At 42.4% G+C, this 21,630-nt stretch overlaps 1 protein-coding gene across 1 annotated transcript; it reads left to right on the top strand.

Annotated features, from left to right (window-relative positions):
* The first annotated feature begins 4,231 nt into the window (after positions 1 to 4,231).
* Positions 4,232 to 21,598, top strand: dbndd1 (dysbindin domain containing 1). Its single transcript, XM_041941856.1, has 4 exons — positions 4,232 to 4,369; positions 7,451 to 7,600; positions 12,422 to 12,556; positions 20,186 to 21,598. Exons 1-4 carry the CDS (start codon positions 4,339 to 4,341, stop codon positions 20,338 to 20,340), a joined length of 471 nt encoding a protein of 156 aa, XP_041797790.1. The 5' UTR covers positions 4,232 to 4,338; the 3' UTR covers positions 20,341 to 21,598.
* The last annotated feature ends 32 nt before the right edge of the window (positions 21,599 to 21,630 follow it).

Below are 21,630 nucleotides of genomic sequence, written 5' to 3'. Positions count from 1 at the left end.
TTTGTATGTAATTTCCAGCACAATCAGTGATTTTATTTCCCAAAGCTGAAAGCAACTTATGATAGCCCTTTGAAACTATTGAAACAGTAATTGCTGGTACTGTGCTGGTCAAAACTGGTTTGAAACCTAGATTATGCAGGCATGTAGTATGTGCAAGGTTTTGCATTTAAATCAGGCAACTCCAAGCAGCTGGTGATGGGATTATAGGGGGTGACAGGGGAACACTGAAGACAGGGTGGGATGAAGCATTCCTCAGTGACTGATGCAAATACTTGAGGTGCCCAGCTAAATGGGTTTGCAGGAGTCCAGAAGGAAGATGATTATAGCAGTAAGAGGTGGCAGTATGGGGCAGCGTCCTGTGAGGTGAGGAAAGGATCTATTTTAGCATCTGTTGTGGAATACAAACCAGCAAGATGATGGTTCGATGTGGGCCTTGCATGGCAGCTGGTGGTCTTGAATGACATTAGGTTTTTTTATGTTTGGGAGGTGACTTTGTGGTCTTGCAGGAGGCAGGAAAGAAAACAATTACTAATTATATTGGTAAATGTGTGTGCAGAAAAATCTGATGTACACACAGTGAAGTGAAGATGCTTCGTGTGAATGCAGATGAAGAGAGAATCTGCAGGATGTAGTGACAAGAGATCTGATGTAACGATGAGGGGAAGCAGGACTGGGATGTGGGGAGCGACGCTTGTGGCTGAAAATTTAATTAAGAAGTGGTGCTTCTCAAATCTGGACCCCCATTTACTGCATGTCTTTGTATTGGCCGTGTATTCTAAGATATTATTCTTCAGTCTTTTCAGTGTGGCGGAAGCCAAAATTTGAGTCCATCTTTAGGTTTTTATGCTTCTTACAGCTGCTCTTGTTGTCATTATAAATAATATTCTATTTATTAGATGTTGTTATTTTAGATATTTAGATGTTGAGGTACACACTTCCAAGGACACACCTTCAACGATCGGTATGTAAATACTAATTTATTGCATTTAGAAACTACAATTAAAAATTCCTTCACCAGATGTGTTCAGTACTTTGCTTGTGTGGTCGGTTTGTTTAAAGATGCCAGTTAGACAAATGAAACTGACGGAGAATGGAGGAGCACAAAGGCTGCAACAGCTGCATGGCGTCTCTGTTGAAACACTGTTATGTTATTTGTTTGCCCAGTTTTTATTTAAATTTGAGATATTCTCTGTTTATCAGGGTCATCAAGATATGAACACAGCAGAAAAACATTTCTGAGCACCACCTGCGTGCTTTTAGGTGCCATGTGCTGCTCATACTTGCTGAACTGCACAGATTTATTATTAAGATATAATGTCCACCCACCCATCACCTGTGTACAGTACCTTCAACCTAGACTGAAACCTCCTTGATCTCCACCTTCACCTGAATTTTTCAGGCAGTCTACAGATGATCACTTATCAATATTTACATCATGATGTGTGTATAATCTGAAAACTGCATTCCCAAAGTCCCATGAGAGAAAGCAGTCTCTACACAGTGTACTTTACCTCCCTGAACTCACCACATTAAACCTCTTCATATCTCCCCGTGGTACTTGAGTCATATTTCCAGGACTTTGCAGTGAAATTCTAGTGGCTGGTTGTGTTTGTGGTGGTTTTGAAGTAGTTGCAGATGGTCTGAAATATCCCAGTGAAGAGAGCAAGAAGTGTTTGACAGTCTACCCCCGGTAGTGAGAAAATGAAGAGAGTCCTCCTCTGCCCCTGAGCCCTCTTCTATACAAGGAGCTATCAGAAGGAAAGACATGAGGGAGGGAAACCATTATACTAGTGAGCTTATAAGGACCATTGTAACAATAACACTTTCATACATAACTGTCTGTATTTAAATGGATGAAATAGATTCACAACATACAATCTAGCACTTCCAATAACATGTGAGAACATAACTTTTATTCAGATTTTAAAAACAAACCAAAGAAAAATGGTTTATAGTATTAAAAAGACAAAATGTCAAAAAGCCCAGAAATTCCATTAACTAAATTTCATTTAGGTACGTAACAGGGAAACACAGTGACAGTGAGGCTGCATGCACAACACCAGGACCCTGAAACTGAAGCAGCTAAATGGAATTCAGCCATCATTCATTTTATTTTTTGCACCAGTGCTTTTCCTACTGTGACATGTCAAATTGTCTTCTGTGAAAAAGGCCAAGTAGAGGTCCACAATTCAGTCCTAAAATGTGAAGGACAATGTATGAGGGACAAATGTTGCTTTTGGGGCTGTGATTTCATTAAATGGAAATGTAGCGTTGCCCCATGGGCAATATCCTTAATTTGACATAAAATAACACTTTAATTTGCAGCTTGTAAATTTAAAGTGTAATATAACGTGATAGTAATGATACATACCTTCATACTTTAATTGAAAAAAACATTTACAGCAACAAGACTGAGAGTGGACCACAATGTTGACATCATGCTGATTTTAAGCAGGTCTAATTTTTACCATGATCACCGGCTTATTTTAGCATGTTGGCTAACATTTGCAAATTAGCAATAAACACAAAGTACAGCCGAGGCTAAGGCATTTTAGTTGAAACTACAAATATTAACATAATGCTGGAACTATAGAGGGAAGAGGATTGCCAAAGTCAGCATGACTCGTCCTCCATCATGGATATTTATACCAAACTGCACATGAAGATGTTGTCATTGTGGAAAAGTTCTTTCACATTCCACTTCTGTGCAACAGAGCATAAACAAACATTTGGCCCAGCCCATTGTGAGGTACACAGGAGTAAACAAGTTCAACAGCTGCGTCCTCAAAATACTTTCACAGAAGTAACTTTTCACAAAGTCTCCGACACAGTTTCTAACCGACCACACGGGTCTGTTACTGCACAATGTTCAGCTGAGACATCCGTCCTGCCAGTTTGGAGGCTCTGATAACAGCAAAGTTCAACTGAAAATGTTGGAATATTTTTAATTTTAATCTGTCATTATGATCCACATGCATAGCTTTGTCTGTGTGGGCTTGTTGAGGGGCCCTGGATAACTTGTTTGGCCTTTTTTTCTGTTAAGACATTAACAATTTATATTGCTTTTAATTTAGTTGCTAGACAGGCTTCGGAGCTACCCTTTTCCCAATAAAAGCAATTCCAGTAATGCAGATTAACAAAAAAAATACAAACCTTGACAGGGCATGTCTGTTTGACTGGTATCTGTATTTTCGTTGTACACAAGCAACAGAGCTAGTTTCCCCTCACATGATTTAAAGACTGCTGAATTTAATTAGTAGCATGTATTTTGCATCTTATCATAGACTCTAATGGCAGACATAGGTGGATGGTTTGAGCCTGCACTGTTGATTATAGTACAGGTGGTGCTCTCTGGTAGTTTTCTGAGTCAACATGAATACCTGAAGGAGTCAGATCCCACCACTAGAGGGCGAGCTCTACCAACAGATTCCCCTCAGCAGAAAGAAGCACCATTTCCTACATTTCCAGAGGGTACAGGATCCAGATTACTATCACAAACAAGTAATACCACAATGAGTGTATTTGTTGTTTTTCATAACTGTTCAGAATGGAATGCTGAAATGTCTTTAAACTCTGATATATATTCTTAATCACCTGCCTTGCCTGAGCTGTGTTTATTTGACATGAACTGACCCATCATCAGGTATAACATCAAGTATATCCTCAAATTGTAATGCCACATTCATGCACGTGCACACGGGGATACTCATTCATGCCCAGTGCCCCCCTCCAGTGATCCATAAACCTCCCTGACACCCCATTCTCTCTCTGAGTCTGGGCAGGCTGCCAGCTCAAACCCTCCCTCCCTCTCTCTCCCTCTTTCATCCTGGCTCTCTCTCTCTCTCTCTCTCTCTCTCTCTCTCTCTCTCTCTCTCCCTCTCTCTCTCTCTCTCTCTCTCTCTCTCTCCCTCTCTCTCTCTCTCTCTGTATTCTGTACATACCAAGCCAAGCCTCACAATGCTGCGTTTACTAAACCAAGTGGCTCAGACATATGCAGTGATGTCGCTGTTCCCAGAGCTCCCTCTCTGTGGTGGACTCGCTCTGTGAGGCAGTGCAGCACCAACACGGCTCTGATGGCAGAGCGGGGCAGGTGGGCCGTGCGAGAGGAGAAACCCACATCACCTGTTTGGGAAATCTAGTGCAAGGGAGGACAAAAAAAGAAGGAGGAGCAGAGTGTTTGGAGAGCTGCGTTCTCGCTGTGTCTGCCCATCCCACCCTACTCCCTCTCTCATATGCACACACACACAGACACACTCTCCCCTCGCCTCTCCCTTCTTCCCTCCCTGTTTGTCTCCGATGCTGGTGTGGTGAACAGCAGGACACTCTCGGCTGAGCTGCATGGAGGCACAGGGAGGGGCAGGGAGCCCAGGTAAGACATTTTCTCTTCTTTCTTTCCTCTGTGCCTCAGCTTTTTGTCACGTTACACAAGTGGGGTTGTTGCAGAGAGGCTTTGTCTTTTGAATGACTTGTGCTCTGAATAGCAAGTGTCCCTCTTAAAACGGCATGTTCAGTGTGCTGAGAATGGACACTTTCTGAATGGTGGTCACTACATTTTTCTCATTGAGTTAGTCTCTGAGTGGTTTAAATATAGCAGGGCACCGGCACCTCTGTCGTTGATCATTTTCCTCACCTAGGATCCAGTTGGGAGGATTTAGCATCTAAGATCCAGTGGAAGGTTCATTTCTATGTTAAAGCTTCACGTTGAATCTAGTGCCTGGCAGTGCAGGTCTTTTTATATCCACACACTGCAGGTCAACCACACAAAAGCTGGGCTGGTGAAATACAAATTGGAGTACAATAGTGGACACATATGGCTTTTGTGTGAAGGCCATCCAGAGAAGCCTGCACTGTGTGATTGCACTGGACAATGCCACTATTGCACTGTACCATCTAAACATTCAAAGGGCTGATCATTGGACCATGCTTATCCACAGTGTAGAAGTATTTCAAGGTGTCGAAGCCTGAAATGACATGCCCATGTGGGACTGGCTAACATTAGCTTTGATAAATTGAAGGATTTGCATCTGATAGGCTGGTTTATTTGTCAGTATATTACATTAGTTGCCTCTGGTCCCGCAGGGTGCATTCATGGGAGATGAGCACTACACTTAATGCTGACAGCCAGAAAATACCTGCCCGTGACAAACTGGGATATTATTTGCTCATTATGATGCGACTGAATCAGAGTGAACATCATCATTATGATGTATTACAAGACAGAGTCACAAAGTGTGACCTCTGGATAACAGCGTTTGTGTAGACACACTAGCAACGTTAATTAGAATTAACGTTGCTAGAAATGCATCAAGAGCACTATAAACTGTAAACTCAACATTTTCTTAACTTCATGTGCCCAGCACCTAGTCACCTATTTTTAGAGGCATTTCTGTAGAAAATGCTTTTGTACTGTAAAATGAAGCATTCCTTTCGATTAGAGCAGATAGAAAGCAATCAGCGGGCGAAATGACCTGGCAAAAAAGGGTGTTGGGGTGATAATTCCTCCTGCCTGCACTACAAATGAGCATTGATTTATTGAACCGAGACACTGAGTTTGATTCAACTTTTGGCAAACGTACATTACATCATTCTCATGCTCCCTCTCTCTTTTTCTCTCCATCTGTCTGCCTGTCTGTCTCGGGTTGGCTGATTCACAGACAGTCACGGCTGGCAGCTCCAGACAGGGTCAGCCACCGCCTGAAAAGACCACATTTTTGATAAGTGACTGTGTTCCAGCAGCACTAACTTATATTCTCGCTATTTACTCTGGTCTCTTCACAGCCGGTTCGGCAGGTGGCGGCTAGATCAGGCCATCTGTGTAAACGTGTCATCCCTTACATGCGGATAATACAGCGACTTTCTTCAGAGCTCTTTTTTTCTGTCACCGATTAACATCCTGACTCAGAGCAAAACCCATCTTCCACCAAAATGCTAAACATTTGGGCATCCATGTATGAGCACACAAAACACGGGGAGACTGTATAGTTAGAACAGCAGGGACCAATGTAGCTACACAGGTGATCGTGATAGATTCATTTTCTTGTAGAGCAAAAAAAGCTCATTACAAACATGGTAAATGTGTTTTTATGAATGCACTGCAACCCAAATGGCCCTTATGATGACATATCTGTGGGAAAAAAGCTGATGTGAACTGTGATAAATAAAACTAGAGCTTCGTTGAATGGGTTAATGGATGATAAACTGCTTCAAAGTGATGGTAGAAAGTTCAGGAACAGTAATCCAACATTATTTCTACAGCGAGTGTTTGCTGAAGAAGACGATGGAAATGGAAACCAAAGCTGCTGCTAGATAGTCTAAATATTGAACAAACATTTCATTGTAACAGCAGAGGTAATGCTACCGTCTTCTACAGTTTGTGTGGCTCCTCGCCAGGGAAATCAATCAATAGCAGAGCAGTGAACACGCGGCATTCTGATTTCACACTCAGGGTGAAATCAGAATGCCGCGTTTTCTTGGCTCAGCCTCGGCTGTGACATACTTTTCATCTGAAATAAGAAATTCGACTGTCTAGGAACGTACTGCGAATAGAATTGGTCTAAGCAGCCATCTGGTGAGGCCCACCAGGAAGCTGTTGTCCTCCCACATCAACTCTGCATGTTATCATATAAAAAGCCATACTGACATCATGTTGCTCCCTACACACAGATGAGAGTTTTTTTCTGTTAAAATTGTTTTAATTCAGTTTACTTCACTGATAAATCTATTGATTTTATCCAACATGCTTGATTTGTAGCAACAGAATAACGTAATCATCATATCACTCAGAGGAATTTCAGCCTCTTGCAGTTTGAAAGTGGAGTTTAAGTTGTGATTATAATTTTGTGCTGTTAAAAGTGCAGCACTTCTGAACTCCTGTCCTGACCTGAGTCAGCCTCATCACATACGTCACTGTGTTTTCAGCTGTGCGAAACAGGTGAACAGAGTGTGCGTACTCCTGCATTTAAAGGGATGCTATTTTAAGTGCCCTCTATTTTCAGACTCTGTTAACAGCCTGTGTGAACGTGTTTGTCTGTTTTGACTGGATGTTTGAGAGGCTCTGAGAGCGTGCTTCCTTTATCGAAAAATTTAAACGGCAGTAATGTAACAACTGTGGGATTAGAGTCAACCGATCTGCTTTCGCAGACTCACAAGTTTAAACCTTTAAGACCGTACATGTATATAGCGTATGGGGTGAGACAGGGGATTCGTGCCACGTTTCAGTTTGGTAATTGAGTGGGAATTCATACCACTGATTTTGACTTCTTTCAGTTCTTGGGATCTCTTCAGTGATTTCTTCCACTTCATTATTGATTTTCCGCATTCATTTCTGAAGCCTTAAATTGCTCTGTATTAGAAATAGACCTTTTATTAAAAATCTATGATCAATATCTCCACCTTTTTTTACTCTCTTTGCTCCCTCTCACTCTGTTTCCGTGTCTGCGTGTGCCGATAGAGCCCAATAAAGACATCCAGAAGTTGCTGAAGCCCTCCAGCTCAGGTGACCTATCCAAGGAGTTGTTCCAGCACCCAGCAGGGGGGGAGGAGGAGGAGGGTGGCCTGTCTGGGCACACTGCAAGCCTGCTGCACATCACTGAGAAGAGACGTGAGTACCCGGGGGCAGGTGTGAAGACAGGGTGATATTAAGAATGTAAAACGGTGATGAATATTCATTAGTGGTTAAGAGGTGTTGCAGGGTAATTACGGGAGGAAAATGCCTTCGGCAGGATAACTGATCAATAGCAAGTGTCTCCAACGAAGAAGGAGATGAGGAATGTTAAGTAAGGAGGCGAGAGGATATGCTGTGTCTTATCAGTGACAGTCACTGCTGGATCCATCCAAGTGTAATATAGTAACACATAATGAATCTCATTGGCCTGTGGAGCACTAAAGCATTAGTTACACACATGCAATTCTGGACTATGTGCATCCTCATCCCTGGGAGTCCAGGTTGATTGTAAACTCACTGAATGATCACTGCCTATTCGAGGTATTCTGGTCCCACATTCGGAAAGACCACTGCAGCTTAGCCGTGGTTGAAAGGACTCATTGTGAATCAGCCTCATACAGAGGCTTCCCTGTACGTGCCAGACTCAGATCCCAGGGCACAGAACCACAGAGGGCTGCCGGGGCTACATGGGTGACAAGGCAGCCTTTATCTGCTTCACTAACTCAACACTTTTTCAGCGAGCCAGCTCACCCAGAGGCTAATGTCTGTGTCTCTGTGATTTAATGTGACCCTCTGGCTGCACCACCTGGCAGGTCAGCTAATAGTATTTGGCTATGAGGCAAAGGGAAAGAAAGATCACTGCTGCTCCAAATATTTACAAATACCCTAAGAAAACATTTCATCAAAATAATCATCCCTGTTATTACACAACATCAGCTCTCACCTCTGTTAGAGATCAGATTCAAAAATGCACCTGCTCTTTGAACTTCATGGAGATAATTCATGCAGGTTTGTCCACAGAGCCACGTTGCAGCCTCATCCTGGATGGCACAGAAAATAAATTCCCTCCTAATGCTGCAGTTTTCTGTTTTTTTCTCAAAGGGGACCACAGTTGTTCCTGAGTTGTCTGCAACATTTATTTTTAGGCCCGGAGCAAACAGCCTACCTTAAAAAGATAAACAGCTTAGTATCCCAGAAAGCAGCAAGTTGTCATTTGGTTTGTGGCAACTGAATCGCTGAAAAAGACCAACATGCAGTGCAGGTGGAATGGATGCACCAATACAATACAGTAATTGTACAGTACAAGCACATACAAATCTGCAGTGCGGATATGCCTATTGTGCGATTGGGTTAATGTGCAAGAACTGAAGATTAAAAATTCATGACGACTGCTGTTTAGTCATGATGGTGTTCATCTGTTTGTGTTGATCTTTAATTGCAGAAACCAGGAGTCAAAGGGGAGAAAAGAGGGAGCTTATTTTACTGCTAATTTGCCTTCATCAGGGTGGTGAATAAAGCGTGATGTGCTGGAGAAGAGCTCTGCACTTTGCTGCGCGTGTGTGTTCTCACAGTTAGAAAAGATGACAGCTTATTTACCTGTCAGCCACTGATTAGCAAACAATGCAACAGAAAATAGCTTTCATTTACTATCACGTGGTGCATAGACGAGTGCCTGTGTGCTCTGTCTTGGTGAGGAAAACAACACTTTCAACAGAACACATTGTTTAGTTTTATGTGATATATCATCTAAATACACAAGCTTTTTCTCAACCGTCTTCGCTCCGTCAGAGCCCAGGCATCATTACAAGCTGCTCGGGCTGAACTGATGACCTCAGAGCCCTGATGAGCTGGTAGAGAGGGAAGGGGATTACACAGATCCAGCATGCAAGGCGCATCCCCTCTGCTGTCTTATCCCCTCTCCCAAATGTGAACTCCTCCCTCTCACCCATCCTCCATATTCTTTGTTCTTTCACTTCAATCTATCTGTACCATTCTACATGCAGAGAGAAGGAAAAAAAAGGGAGGGCAAAAGCTTTTTATGGAACATCAAAATAACTGCATGCAAGCATTTATTTTTCTTGCTGGGATATTTTCAAATTAAAGAAAAGATCATGTTACTTTTCAGCAAATTGAAGGGACCTTTATTTCACACACATTAACAACAAAGGCAGGAATATGAAGTGTGACATTATGGGCACGCTGGAAAAATACAAATATGTCAAGAAGGAGGCAAAACAGATCAGAAGGAGGCTTGCTCTGTTTAAAGAGAGGTATTGGTCTTTTACATCATCCATCCGTCTCAGCATGAGTTCTCTATTGTCAATCCTTCCCACTGGCATCTCAAAGCCTCCCTGATTGGCTTTTGAGATGGAGGCAGTTATTTCAGTGTGTCTGCCTGCGAGAGAAAACGTACTGATCAATTATTCAAGGAGAAAGGGTGTGGGAGAGGAAAAAAGAGATGGGGGAGAGGTGGTTCAAAAACAAGCGCAGCAGAATGGGAATAACCTTGTAACCAATTGAAAATAATGGCTGCAAATAATGCAGGGAGTGTTTTGTCTTACATAAAGCCCTCCTTCCTCCCTCTTCATCCACTTCCACTCTCCTCCCTTCTCCTCTTCTTCTTTTACCTTACTTACTTTGCTTCATCTCTCCCTCTTCTCCCATCATCCTACCTCTCCCTCCTTTCTCTTCATCTCCTCCTCCGCAATTTCCAGCCTCCCTGTCTCACAGTTTCCTTGCTCTGCCTTAAAAGGGGGTCAAAAAAGACTGATAGCGGTAAGCACCTTCGAGCCTGAGGGAAAAGTAGAATATATTCACAAACGCGGTCAAAAAGCAATCGGAAGTGATGAGATGTGAAGTGTTTCTCCACTGAATATAACCAAACATTGTCAGACAGAAGACAGAGAAAAAAAGCTTTGGATGTCAGACAGTTCTGACTGTGATTGTTGATTTATCAACGTATCAGGATGTCAGAACTAAGCCTTAATTGTGATCAATAAAAGTCTTGACATCATTCTGTATTAAATGGTGACCTGTGACAGGCAGACAGTGGTGAACTGCTGGATTTTTAACCACATGAACAGGTCAGTCTGACTGTGACTGACACAGGGATAGATGAGTGAAACCTTTGAGTACAGTCAGATCAAGATTCTTGTAGCTACAGCAGATCAGCAGGGTGTGAGTTTGGGTTTTAATGTGGGATTAAACAAGTAAGATCAGGATTGAAATGAACATACATTTGCAATTTGGAACATGTAGATGAACAAATACTACGGTGGAGCCCTGAGGGATCCCACATGTGATCACTGTGCCAATTAAAGTACTTTTTTAAAGATTTAAAGTCTTAAAGGATTAAAATGTCACTACCCCCTCCACTCCTAATGTATTTATATCCTTCTCTTTTTGTTTTATTCCCTCATCTGTTGTTCCCTGTCCTTGTTCCTCTCTTTCTGTAGACATTAGATTTCTAATATTATTTCCTGTGGAGCATTTATATGCTGGACACATGGTCGTTGTCGGCTTTGTAAATATTCATGCATGTACCTGGGTCATGGCCGACATGTGACCCAGCGCTGGTTATGAGCACGACAGTAAAACGGGACTGTGCATCTGGAGTAGAGCAGAAGGTTTGGGGTGAAGTAGAGGACAAGTGAGGTGGGTCTTTGTGTTTGACAGCCTTTAGTTAAAGATGCTCCATCGGGACTCCAAACTCCAAAGTCTCAACATTTTCGCTGCTTGTTCCTTATTTGTATTCTCTCACAGTCACTTCTTCCTCATTCCAGGTGTCTCCTGGCATTTCTGGTGTCGAGCATTTTTAATATATTTGAAACATGGCACAATGGCTGGCCACTGCTTCAGCATGACGATCAGTCTTCTTTTGAATCAATACGTGCTATATCAGGAAGGCGATGCAGGGAATTAAACACAGCGGCACGCAAAGAGCAGCAGGAGAGTGGGCTCTGCTTCTTCAGCCTGAATCATTGTCTTAAACAGCTTGGAAAACAGCAGGCAAAGACGTGGGGTGATAACAGCTTTCAACCTGTCACTTAACCCATCGTTTTCTCCGCACAGTCACGCCTACAAACACCTAGTGAAGTGTTTCATTCGGACTTGACGTTGCTTGGCAGGCAGGCATCCACTGATTCATAAGGAAATACAAGCACACCTCCATCTGCCTCAGTGCGGCCTCCAAACATCTTTCCCACTATAATGGCAGATTAGTTCACCTCTGCTACACAGAGTTGGTTCCTAGATCAGTTGATGCTGAGATATGCAGATGTTGTAGGCTTTATGTTTGTATGACAGAGTCTTTGAATGAATCTAACTCTACATACATTAAAACTTAAACTTCAGGAGCAGCCTGATTGGAATGCTGAGCCTGGCACGTCGCTGCACACCACATGTGAATATGACCCTGTGGTGTGCAGCAGCAGTGACTCCTGCCTGTCGAGGAATCAGAGGCTTGTGCAGAAATGAACAGGTGCAGCACACCCAGGAGAAAGATGGAGATCAGAGTGTGTTAAAGAACTGGCTATTTTCATTTCCACTGAACTTACTTCTTGTTTCCATTCTTGAGCGACTGCCTGTGTTAACACACAGGTATCACACTGACACCGAGTCTATGACTGCTGTGTCGAGCTCAGAGGCAAAATCAAAAATCTGCTGTGCCTGAAATATTTCTGGAGTAGAGAAGGATTAACTTTACAAGAGATGCACAGATGAAAGAGGATAAAAGCGTGAAAATCTCTTTGTAGGAATCGATTTTACAATAGTACTGCAAGAGCCAGCTATTGATCTGATTATGTGGAGATTCGAGAGCGGCATTACTGTACATGATGGGCTTTGTGTTCAGAATATATGCAGTGCCACTTCCCCCCCCTTCACTTTAAAAAGCTGCTTTTCTTCTGCGCTGTCAACACTAACAAGCGGATCATTTGAATCCCTCAACTTCCCCTGTTTTCTCTTTGTGCCTCGTAGAACCACTCAGCAGTGTGTCTTCTTTGGAGGTGCACTTTGACCTCCTGGATCTGACTGAGCTGACTGACATGTCTGACCAGGAACTGGCTGAGGTTTTTGCTGACTCTGATGAGGAGAACCACGAGTCCCCAGCAGGTAAGGCCTGCTAAAAATTGATATGCATACATACTCACAATAAGGAAGAATAACAAAAGGAAAAGGAAGGGGAATGGCTTTCATTGCAAAGACAACACCTGGATCTACTTAAGGTTTGTGCAGAAAACAGTTATGTATCATTGCACATCCTCGCTGAATTTTGACCAATACAGTGAGTTCCGGCTATAAGTCCCAAAGATGCAAACAATGTGTACATCTGTATTTAATGCAAGCAATAGACTGATACATGCATTTACATTTCAAGTGTGTTGTTGTTAAGGTGTGCAGACAGATCTGCTGAGCCATGAGCCATGTACAGATTTTAATTTATGCAAGTGTTAACATAAATTCTTTCTGCACTATCAAGATATCTTTATCGCACCCTTTTGCCCACCAGCTTTATTTAAGAAAGCTTAGTTGCGTCAGTGTGTTAGACATAAAATCTGATTGTTGAGGGAAGTATTTCCCAAATTAAATTTTCTCCCTGCAGTCCTTTAGAATATTCACATCTTGAGGAGAGTTTCACATCATTATGACCCAGCAGGGTCCTAAAAAGCCAGCTGAGCCATAAAGATTAGCAATGTGACGTGACTCCTTCAGGGACTCATCAAAAACAGATTTCCCAGTATGATGGATAAACTGCCTTTAAACTGAAAAGAGCTACCTTTTTTTAAAATCGTCTCACTCTGACTGATCGTCACAGGAAGCAGTTTTATTTTGATTCAATCAAATAATGACATTAAGAATCACAACTAGGGATTCTTTCATTCTGGACAGCAGGAATGAAAGGGAACAATGCTGTGCTGAGCTGGGACTGCATCACACCAGTCACATAAGAGCCAAATTAATTAAAAGCAAGGATGGGCCTCATGTACATATGTATATTAAAGAGGAGAGAGAGTTCACCCTGCATGTGTGTCACAGCAGCAGGTACAGGATAAAGACAAACACATCCACAAAAGGAAGCACAAAATCTTTCCCATGTTTTATTTATGACCTGCGAGCCTCATCCTGCATGCAGAAAGTGAACTCTCTCCTCCTCCAGCACTCCTGCTTCTCAGCATGCACACAGGATTTCGTGCCAGCTCAAGATTCAAAGGGCCACTGACACAGTTTAGACAATGCCTTCCAAATATTGGATGGTCTGTGCAATGACTCTTCATATATCTCAATTTCTTGATAAAAATGCCCAACTTCAGATGATGGTACTGTCATGGATGTGACCAGTTCTCGTGCTTTGTTTGGCTTAAAACAGATGTTCATCATTCTGGTGACGTGGTGACAGTGACCTCATGGGTATGCAGAGATCTTAACTCTGGATTGTTTGAATCCACTGAAACACAAAACAGATGGGCAAAACACGTGTAGCATGGTCAGACATGCTCCTCACTCTAGTGGAGAGACAGTCATCTTAAAACTTTATAAATCTTTCCTTCATTTTCTTCAAGCATGATTCCAAAAAAAGCTGGACACTTTGTAAAACATAAAACAGAATGTGATAACTTGCTAATCCATTTTGACATATACTTAATTAAAAACAGTACAAAGACAATATATTTAATGTTTCAACTGTCAACACGTGTTTAAACAAGTTGGGACAGGAGCAACAAATGACTGGGAAAGTTGTGGAACGCTCCAAAAATACCTGTTTGGAACATTCCACAGGTAAACAGGTTGATTGCTGACAGGTGATAGTATCATGATGGGGTATGAAAGGAGCATCCTGGAAAGGCTCAGTCGTTCACAAGCAAGGATGGAGCGAGGTTCACCACTTTGTGAACTCATGATTGTATAAAGGACTCAGGAACAGTTTGTCAGGCTATGGTCAGTATGCACAGTTTATTTAGAAATCACTGCATTCTGTTTTTGTGTATGTTTTACTTAGTAATTACATGCTGCTGTCAGCCACGGCTAATTCCTTCTTAAAGTTATTATTATAGCATCTCCTTCCTCAACAACATCCCTCTCTTCCTCGTCTTTTCTGTTTATTACTAATGTTCCATATCATGGCACAGCTTGTTAACGGTGAGTTATGGTCCCAGTGTGCCATCTGTGCTATAAGCTGCTGTCTGCAGCACCGCAACCAATTATTTAAATTAAGGATGTTATACAGCACTCAGAGCAGAGGCCCATGTGCAAGAAAAAACAAGTTTCTTTGCTTTGTGGTAAAACCTTGTAGAGTGCTCTGTGCTCATGTCAAACACTTCACAGAAACTTGAAACGGTATTCCAGTTTGTCCTAAACAGTCCGGATCCTTAAGGCGCACTTTATTTTCCCCCACTGCTAATGCTAAAACTGTTGTGCACAAAAGGTTTGTGGTTTCCCAGGTGATCACCATTATGGAGTTACTATACCAACTGAGCTACGCTGGATGGTAGCAAAAGATTTATTTAAACCTGCAATTGCAGATTCCTTCGGCCACATGGGGGCAGCAGAAACAAGCTAACACGACATTGACATACTGCATCATCACCTTGAGTTGATATGGTGAACTTGTTAGCAAACATTTGCTCATTAACACATCCAGGTAGAGCAACATTAGCGTTCATCTGGAGTCCTGATTCTGGTCAAATGTAAATTCAATATTCCTTCTATTAGCTCTGTTTCTACCAGCTCCTGATGGAGATATCTGGCTGTTTCACTGTTAAACGCTCCACTACGTTCACCAGTTAGTCACTAACTTTTTGGGTTGTCTGTCGGATCCGTTCTGAACATACTCTACAAACTCAGGTACACCTTGAGGGAATTTCTTCAAATTTGGTGCAAACGTCCACTTGGACTCAACAATGAACTGATTAGAATTTGGTCATCAAAGGTCAAAGGACACTGTGACCTCACAAATATACATTTGCTCATAACTCAAGAATTCACACACTAATTATGACAAAATTTCACACAAATGTCTCATAGGATAAATGATGAAGTGATGACATATTATATCCAAAAGGTCAAAGGTCAACTTCACTGTGACATCATAATGTTCTGGAAACCATAACCATATTTCACATTTGATCAGAAACTGAATTACACTAATGAGACACTAATCTCAGGTGTCCACCTTCAAACTGTGCTGACTGTGTAGATCTTTTGTGCTGCCGGGTTGAAGATGTGTGTGAGCTTCCACATTTTGCAATTCGTAGCTTCTTTACAGCAATGAAGATACCTAATGCCTTTTATTAAATTCCTTCCAAGTCTTCACTTGATATACTACATGAGTCTGGGCAGACATGGATGTATACTGCAACTTGAGTGGTCGGTGGAGGCATCTGTGAGGCAGTAATTCAAGTTTTATTTCTGAATCGATGATTGATGAAAATGTGGTGACACAATTAATCCAACACTAATTTGATTCAAGTTCTTTCAGACTGGATGCATCATTAGTTTTCACTCTGCTATGATTTCTTTCACTTCACTTCACTTCAGTTGACTAATGATGATCATTAAATTACAAATGCAAACTTGTAAACTTTCAGATTCGCTCAACCATGATTAAAACCATGTAGACCAATACAAAGAATCTGACTTATTTTCACAGCCAAACTTAAGCTTCAAGTAGAGGACATACATATATTCACCTCCTGTGCTCCCACAGCCGAGCAGACTAAACAGTTTTAACTTGTCCGCCCTCTTCAGCTGTCCTCTCCGAACACCACCACACCAAGTTTCCTCAGCTTCGTGTTAGTAACAGGCCACAGCTGCTTGTCAGTAGCCAGGTGCAGGAGATGCAACAGCCAAGAGGCCTCCAGTCCAAGGCCTCACATCCGCTGCGCTGCTTTCTGCTAATCAAGATGAAGCCCTGCTGTCAGGACGTACAGCTGTGTACCATTGTTATGATGTGAAATGATTTGATTTACACGGCCTCAGATCTGTGAGAAAAAGCAAATCCCAACATTGATTAAATGTTTGCGCTCTCAGATGACACACTCCGGTGATTGATGTTGTTTTTATTGTTGATTAATGCAGATGACAACCTCACGGTGAGCAGTGTGTGTCATTCACTCTTGTATTTTTACCCGCGTCAGTCACGAATAAAAATAGATCAGCCGTCTGACATCACAGCAAACATTTCTTCCCTGTTGAAAGTCTTAAACCTTTTGGCATAAGATGCAGCGTCTCGCATCAACTCTCACTTCTTCTGGCTGTGAGCTGTTTTTGTCTTACGCTCACCACAGACACAATGCTTATCGTCACCCTCTGTCTCTTAGCTTACCTTTATCCTTCATTCCCAGTCTCTCTCTCCATGTCTGCCTCAGATACGCCTTGTACAGAGGAAGGATAACCATCCCAGATAGATGCAGGCACTAAGATTGTGCGGGAGATGCCAGTACCAGTGCTTGATTTGCTCATTTGTTTTCTATCATACAGAGTTTTTGCCATTCTCATTATAAAAATGAATGTTTTTTAATCGTGCAATAGTGTTTAAAACATCTAAAACAGCAAAATTTACAAAGATGTCCTGTTGTTGCATGCAGATGTGGTGCTGTGCAGACAATGACAGTTGTGTGTGTGTGTGTGTGTGTGTGTGTGTGTGTGAGTGAGTGTGTGTGTGTGTGAGAGAGAGAGAGAGAGAAAGGATTTATCCAAACAGCGACTTATTGCACAAATCTCATCTGTTCGGACCAGCTGTTCTGTTTCATCTTCATCAAACCTCCTTCATTACTCAGCCCCACACTCTCACGCAAGATGGTTTTTGACAAGTCTTGAACAACCTCGTTAAAACTATAACAGCAACATTTTGCAAACTGAATTGTGATGAAGGCAGTGTAATGACAGTGAGTAGGTTTGTTGGCCCATGAATGTCATCAGTGAGTTCAGGGTGGAGGATGAAGAGGAGGGCTTGAATCTAATTAATTTCTGTCAAAGTTTGCATTGCAGATGTGGTGGTATTGAGCTGTGCTGTGCTGTGTGAGCATTAGACACTATGGGAAACTGCTGAGTGTGTGTGGTTGGCATGTAGGAGTTGAGGCAGAAGAGGAGAAGAGAGGGTGAAGCTGGGTGAGCGAGTTCATGCTAAATGTAGGTTTCTGAATAATTCACTGTTCCCTGTTGGAAACAAGCAGGCCTTCAAAGCTGTTTAAATAGTTATCATAATCTGAGTAACTACACTGGTACATGATTTATAGATGCTCCTATCTTGTTTGTTTTGTTTACGCTGCTGTCTTTCTTTCCCATGTTTCCTTTTTCCGATTCCCATGTTCCTCTTTTTCACTTTCAGCTATTTGGCAGCTTAAAGCTTATTTCGTGGACGGTGCAGCCCAGATTAGTGATCAGTCATACTTCACGAGAGCCAAAATCATACTGCAATTAGTGCTTCATCAAGATTCTCTTTCCAGAGCGGCTCGAGAGGCCCAGAACAAAAGGCTGACTCTGTCCAGTATGTTTGCTCTTTGTTTCACACTCAAATGAGCTTGATGAACCATAAAGTTTACCCACATCCCTAAAAAACTACCACAGGCATAACTTTGGCCTCCTATTCTCTGTGGTTGGGGCAGTAACAGGGTTTTAACTGATGACATGGCAGACTGTGACCTATTGTGTTTCTGTCTGGTTGATTTTTTTTCACATTCAAGTCATATGAGTTGTTTTTAGAGCAGGTATTTGATTTAGAAAATAGAGCAAAAAGGGAAGTTCATTGCTCATTCATAGGTTGTTTATGTATTATTCTCAGATCCCGCAGTAAGACACTGTTTCCCAAGAGAGTCCCATCTCTGACAGTTTATGTTTGCAGTGGAGGACAGAAAGATCTCACTGGAAACACGAGAGACACAAGCAAAAATACAGAGGGACACACCCTAATCAGTAAATTAAGGTGTGCCTTGTTCAATCTTTGTGTCCAATCTGCTGTCAAATGTACCTGCAGTGATGTCATTGGTTGAGATGAAGCCAGAAGTGAAGCATGAGTGAAGCTGTAGTGCACAGAGAGGCAGTGCAGCTTTCTGTCTTTCCTTCAGGAGCATGAGACCACATTTTTCAGAACCTCTATGGAAGCTCCTTTGAAAGTAAAAGGTCAGACTCCAGTTCAGCTCACTGCCTTCGGGGTCGCTCCAGGCTGTTCCTGACATTACAATTTATTTTCTACATATTAGTGAAATACTTGCCCCAGTTCACAAACACTGATTGGGCTGTCAGCAAGCACAAACAAAAAGAGTGTTGTTTCCCAAAAGGGCTGAAAGAGAATGGCATTGTCCCAAACCGTACGTGTGCACATAGAAACACAGATTTTGTGTTCCACAAAAGTTGTTTTGCCTGCACCTTTACAGGTTTCCCTCAAGAGAGTCAAATGTTTCCGAAACATCAAGTGCGGCAACATGCTGACTGAAGAATCTAATGGCTGTGAGCCAGCAACACAGAGGGAATACAGTACAGTACCTCATCGCTCAGGGTACTCTGTGTCTGTGACAGCGAGAGAGTGATAGAGAGGAGGGGAAAAAAGGAAAATCTGCATGTTTCAGGGAGGTGTATAATTATTTTACCTCTCAGGTGTGCAAACATTCCTCATTGTGTGTGTGTTTCAGTTATTTTCCTTCCAGTATTTTAAGTAGACATCAGGGCAAAAACAGGTGAACAGAAATCTGAACAATACACACAAAGAATGAAAACATGACACACACACACACACACACACACACACACACACACGCAGAGTGTTGCAGACACACATTTAAATAACTGTGGAAAAACAACAGGCAGTCATCAGCAGGTGTTCCTGGCGCTTGCTGCAGCAGACTCCTTCATGCTGCTGAGGAGGTTGTTGTCCTTCTCATTAAAATCCAGTGGAGACGCCATCAATCTCCTGAGATCAATATGTCTTTTCCGCCTCCCACTTTCTCCCTCTCTTTGTCTGTCAGTCTCTAATGATGGTCAGGAAATGGATGTGGCTTCAGGGAGATATATAAGCCAGGTACTGAGTACGACCTTCACCTAAGAGACCTAACAATGGACTGATATGGGCAGCGTCAGGCAGCGCAAGTTGCCAGCTCTCCATCAGTCATTCTGTCTGTTGCTTTGTTGTCCTCGTGGTAGGTTGAACATCGCCACCAAGTGGTGTAAAGTGGAACTGTGGAATACATTCTTTGTGTGCTAATACTAAAAATACAAACAGTTGGTATGAGACAGCCAAGTTGTTCCAGCAGAGAGATTATTGATAATATTTACAGATTTACTAGTTTAAACAGAGATAAAGTAGCATTTATGTGTGAGAAATACTGTTGGATCTTTTTAGATTCCTCAAATTTGAGATAAAAACAGCTTCTTGCCCTTATTTTAGCTGGTCATTATCTCACTTTGATTCTATTCTATAAGAAAAATGTTAGCAGTGTGACCTGTGGCCTGTCTGAAAGTGGCTGGTATGCATGTGTGTGTGCAGGCATGCTACGTAGACGAAAGGCTTTTAACGGCCAGGGGGAAGGCAAGCAGTAGCTGTCTCTTGCATTTTAAAAGCTGAGCTCTGGAGGGCTGCTTTTAGAAGGTGTAGAGTTATGTATGCTGATGTCAGTAAGAATAAGATATTTTCAGGGTCAAGCTGTGTGAAGCATGACAGGCTAACAGAGTGATTATATGCATCTGTATTTATATTTGCCAAGACTTTGGCTCCTGTTAGCAACAAGTCGTTGTGTGTTTGGTCCCCAGGTTCCCACCAGCCTGTGCTGCCCAGAGGCGGGTACATGCGCTCCCCCTCATGGACGCGCTGCAGCAAAGTCGAGCCTCCTCGAGAGAGAAAGCACCACAGTGACTCGGACACCCCAGAGCCCTTAATGAAGCTGGAGAGACCGAAGCAGCCATGATATGTGGATGTGAAACAGCCGGATCGCAGAGAGAGGAGACCCAGAGGAGGCAGGCAGACGAAGCCAGAGCGGGAACACAACGCGGACCAAGAGGCCCCCCCATCTGCCACTGTGCACTCACATACTGAAACGTTTCATGGTGCTGAACAGACGAGTCCAGGCTGAACTCTGGACAATGTGCTCTGTGCTCTAACTAAAGATGATGAGATGTGCAATACACACACACTCTCCTTCTCTCTCCCTCTCTCTCTCTCTCTCTCTCTCTCACACACACACACACACACACACACACACACACACACACACACACACACACACAGATACACTCACACAATCATTGTGTTTTTCAGGCAAGGAGTTTTTAATGGTCTCTCACACGATTTTAAGCTTTGTTTCTGACTGGCAGACAGGGTATGAGGTCACAAGGTAATAACAGCACCTCCATCCTTGCAGCCTCTCAGGGTGGGGAACAGCCTGGACAGCCAGATTTGCTTTCTAAATTGTGTCCACAGCGTATGGCCAGAACTTCCCTGTGAAGCTCAAACACTGGGATTCACATTGAATTACCAGGATGTGATTTGACTCATAAATGTGTTCAGAAAGCTGTTTGAAATAAAACAACACGCTGAGGCTGTTACTTAATGTGTTGGCTTGAACAGGGTTGTTTGTTTGTTTTTTTCTTCTGTTGCCTGCGATTAAGGTGACTTGATCAGTGAAGTGGATTCAGGCCACGCTCTTTATATCCATCACACCTTCTCCATTTTAATGAAGAATGTGTGGTGTTGTTATAATAGCCTAAATGAAAATTTTGCACTTCTCTCACTGAATTGTATTTACAGTGCCCCCCAGAATTATTGGCATGCAGTGCAGATGACATGAAAGATAAACAGACCAAGTAGCAAGCTATGCAACACATTTTTCCATAGTCAAATTTATCATTATTCTTTTTTATTTGTTTCTGATTGTCATTTCAAAATGATGGCTGCCAGAATTGCTGCTGCTAAGGTGATTAGAGTCGGTCCTTAAGAGCTGGCAGTCAAACTCCATCAAAAGAGATGTATTAACTTGATGGGGAACATTTGAAGCAGTTACAAATGAAGGGGGAATTGCATCATAGTCAGGTGGACTTCAATAAGCTTAGCATGAATGCCAAAAATACAACAAAGTGCCAACATTTTTGTAATCATATGTTAAAAGATGGATTTAACATCTTTTTACACAAGTTATAGCTGATTACTTGATTTATTTATCTGTTTGGCTCGTCTATACCAGTAGTGCCAATAATTCTGA

This window comes from Chelmon rostratus, chromosome 1 (assembly GCF_017976325.1).
Source record: "Chelmon rostratus isolate fCheRos1 chromosome 1, fCheRos1.pri, whole genome shotgun sequence".
Lineage (NCBI taxonomy): Eukaryota > Metazoa > Chordata > Actinopteri > Chaetodontiformes > Chaetodontidae > Chelmon > Chelmon rostratus.
The sequence above is the reverse complement of the archived record's forward strand: the minus strand, read 5'-3'. Positions and strand labels throughout refer to the sequence as shown.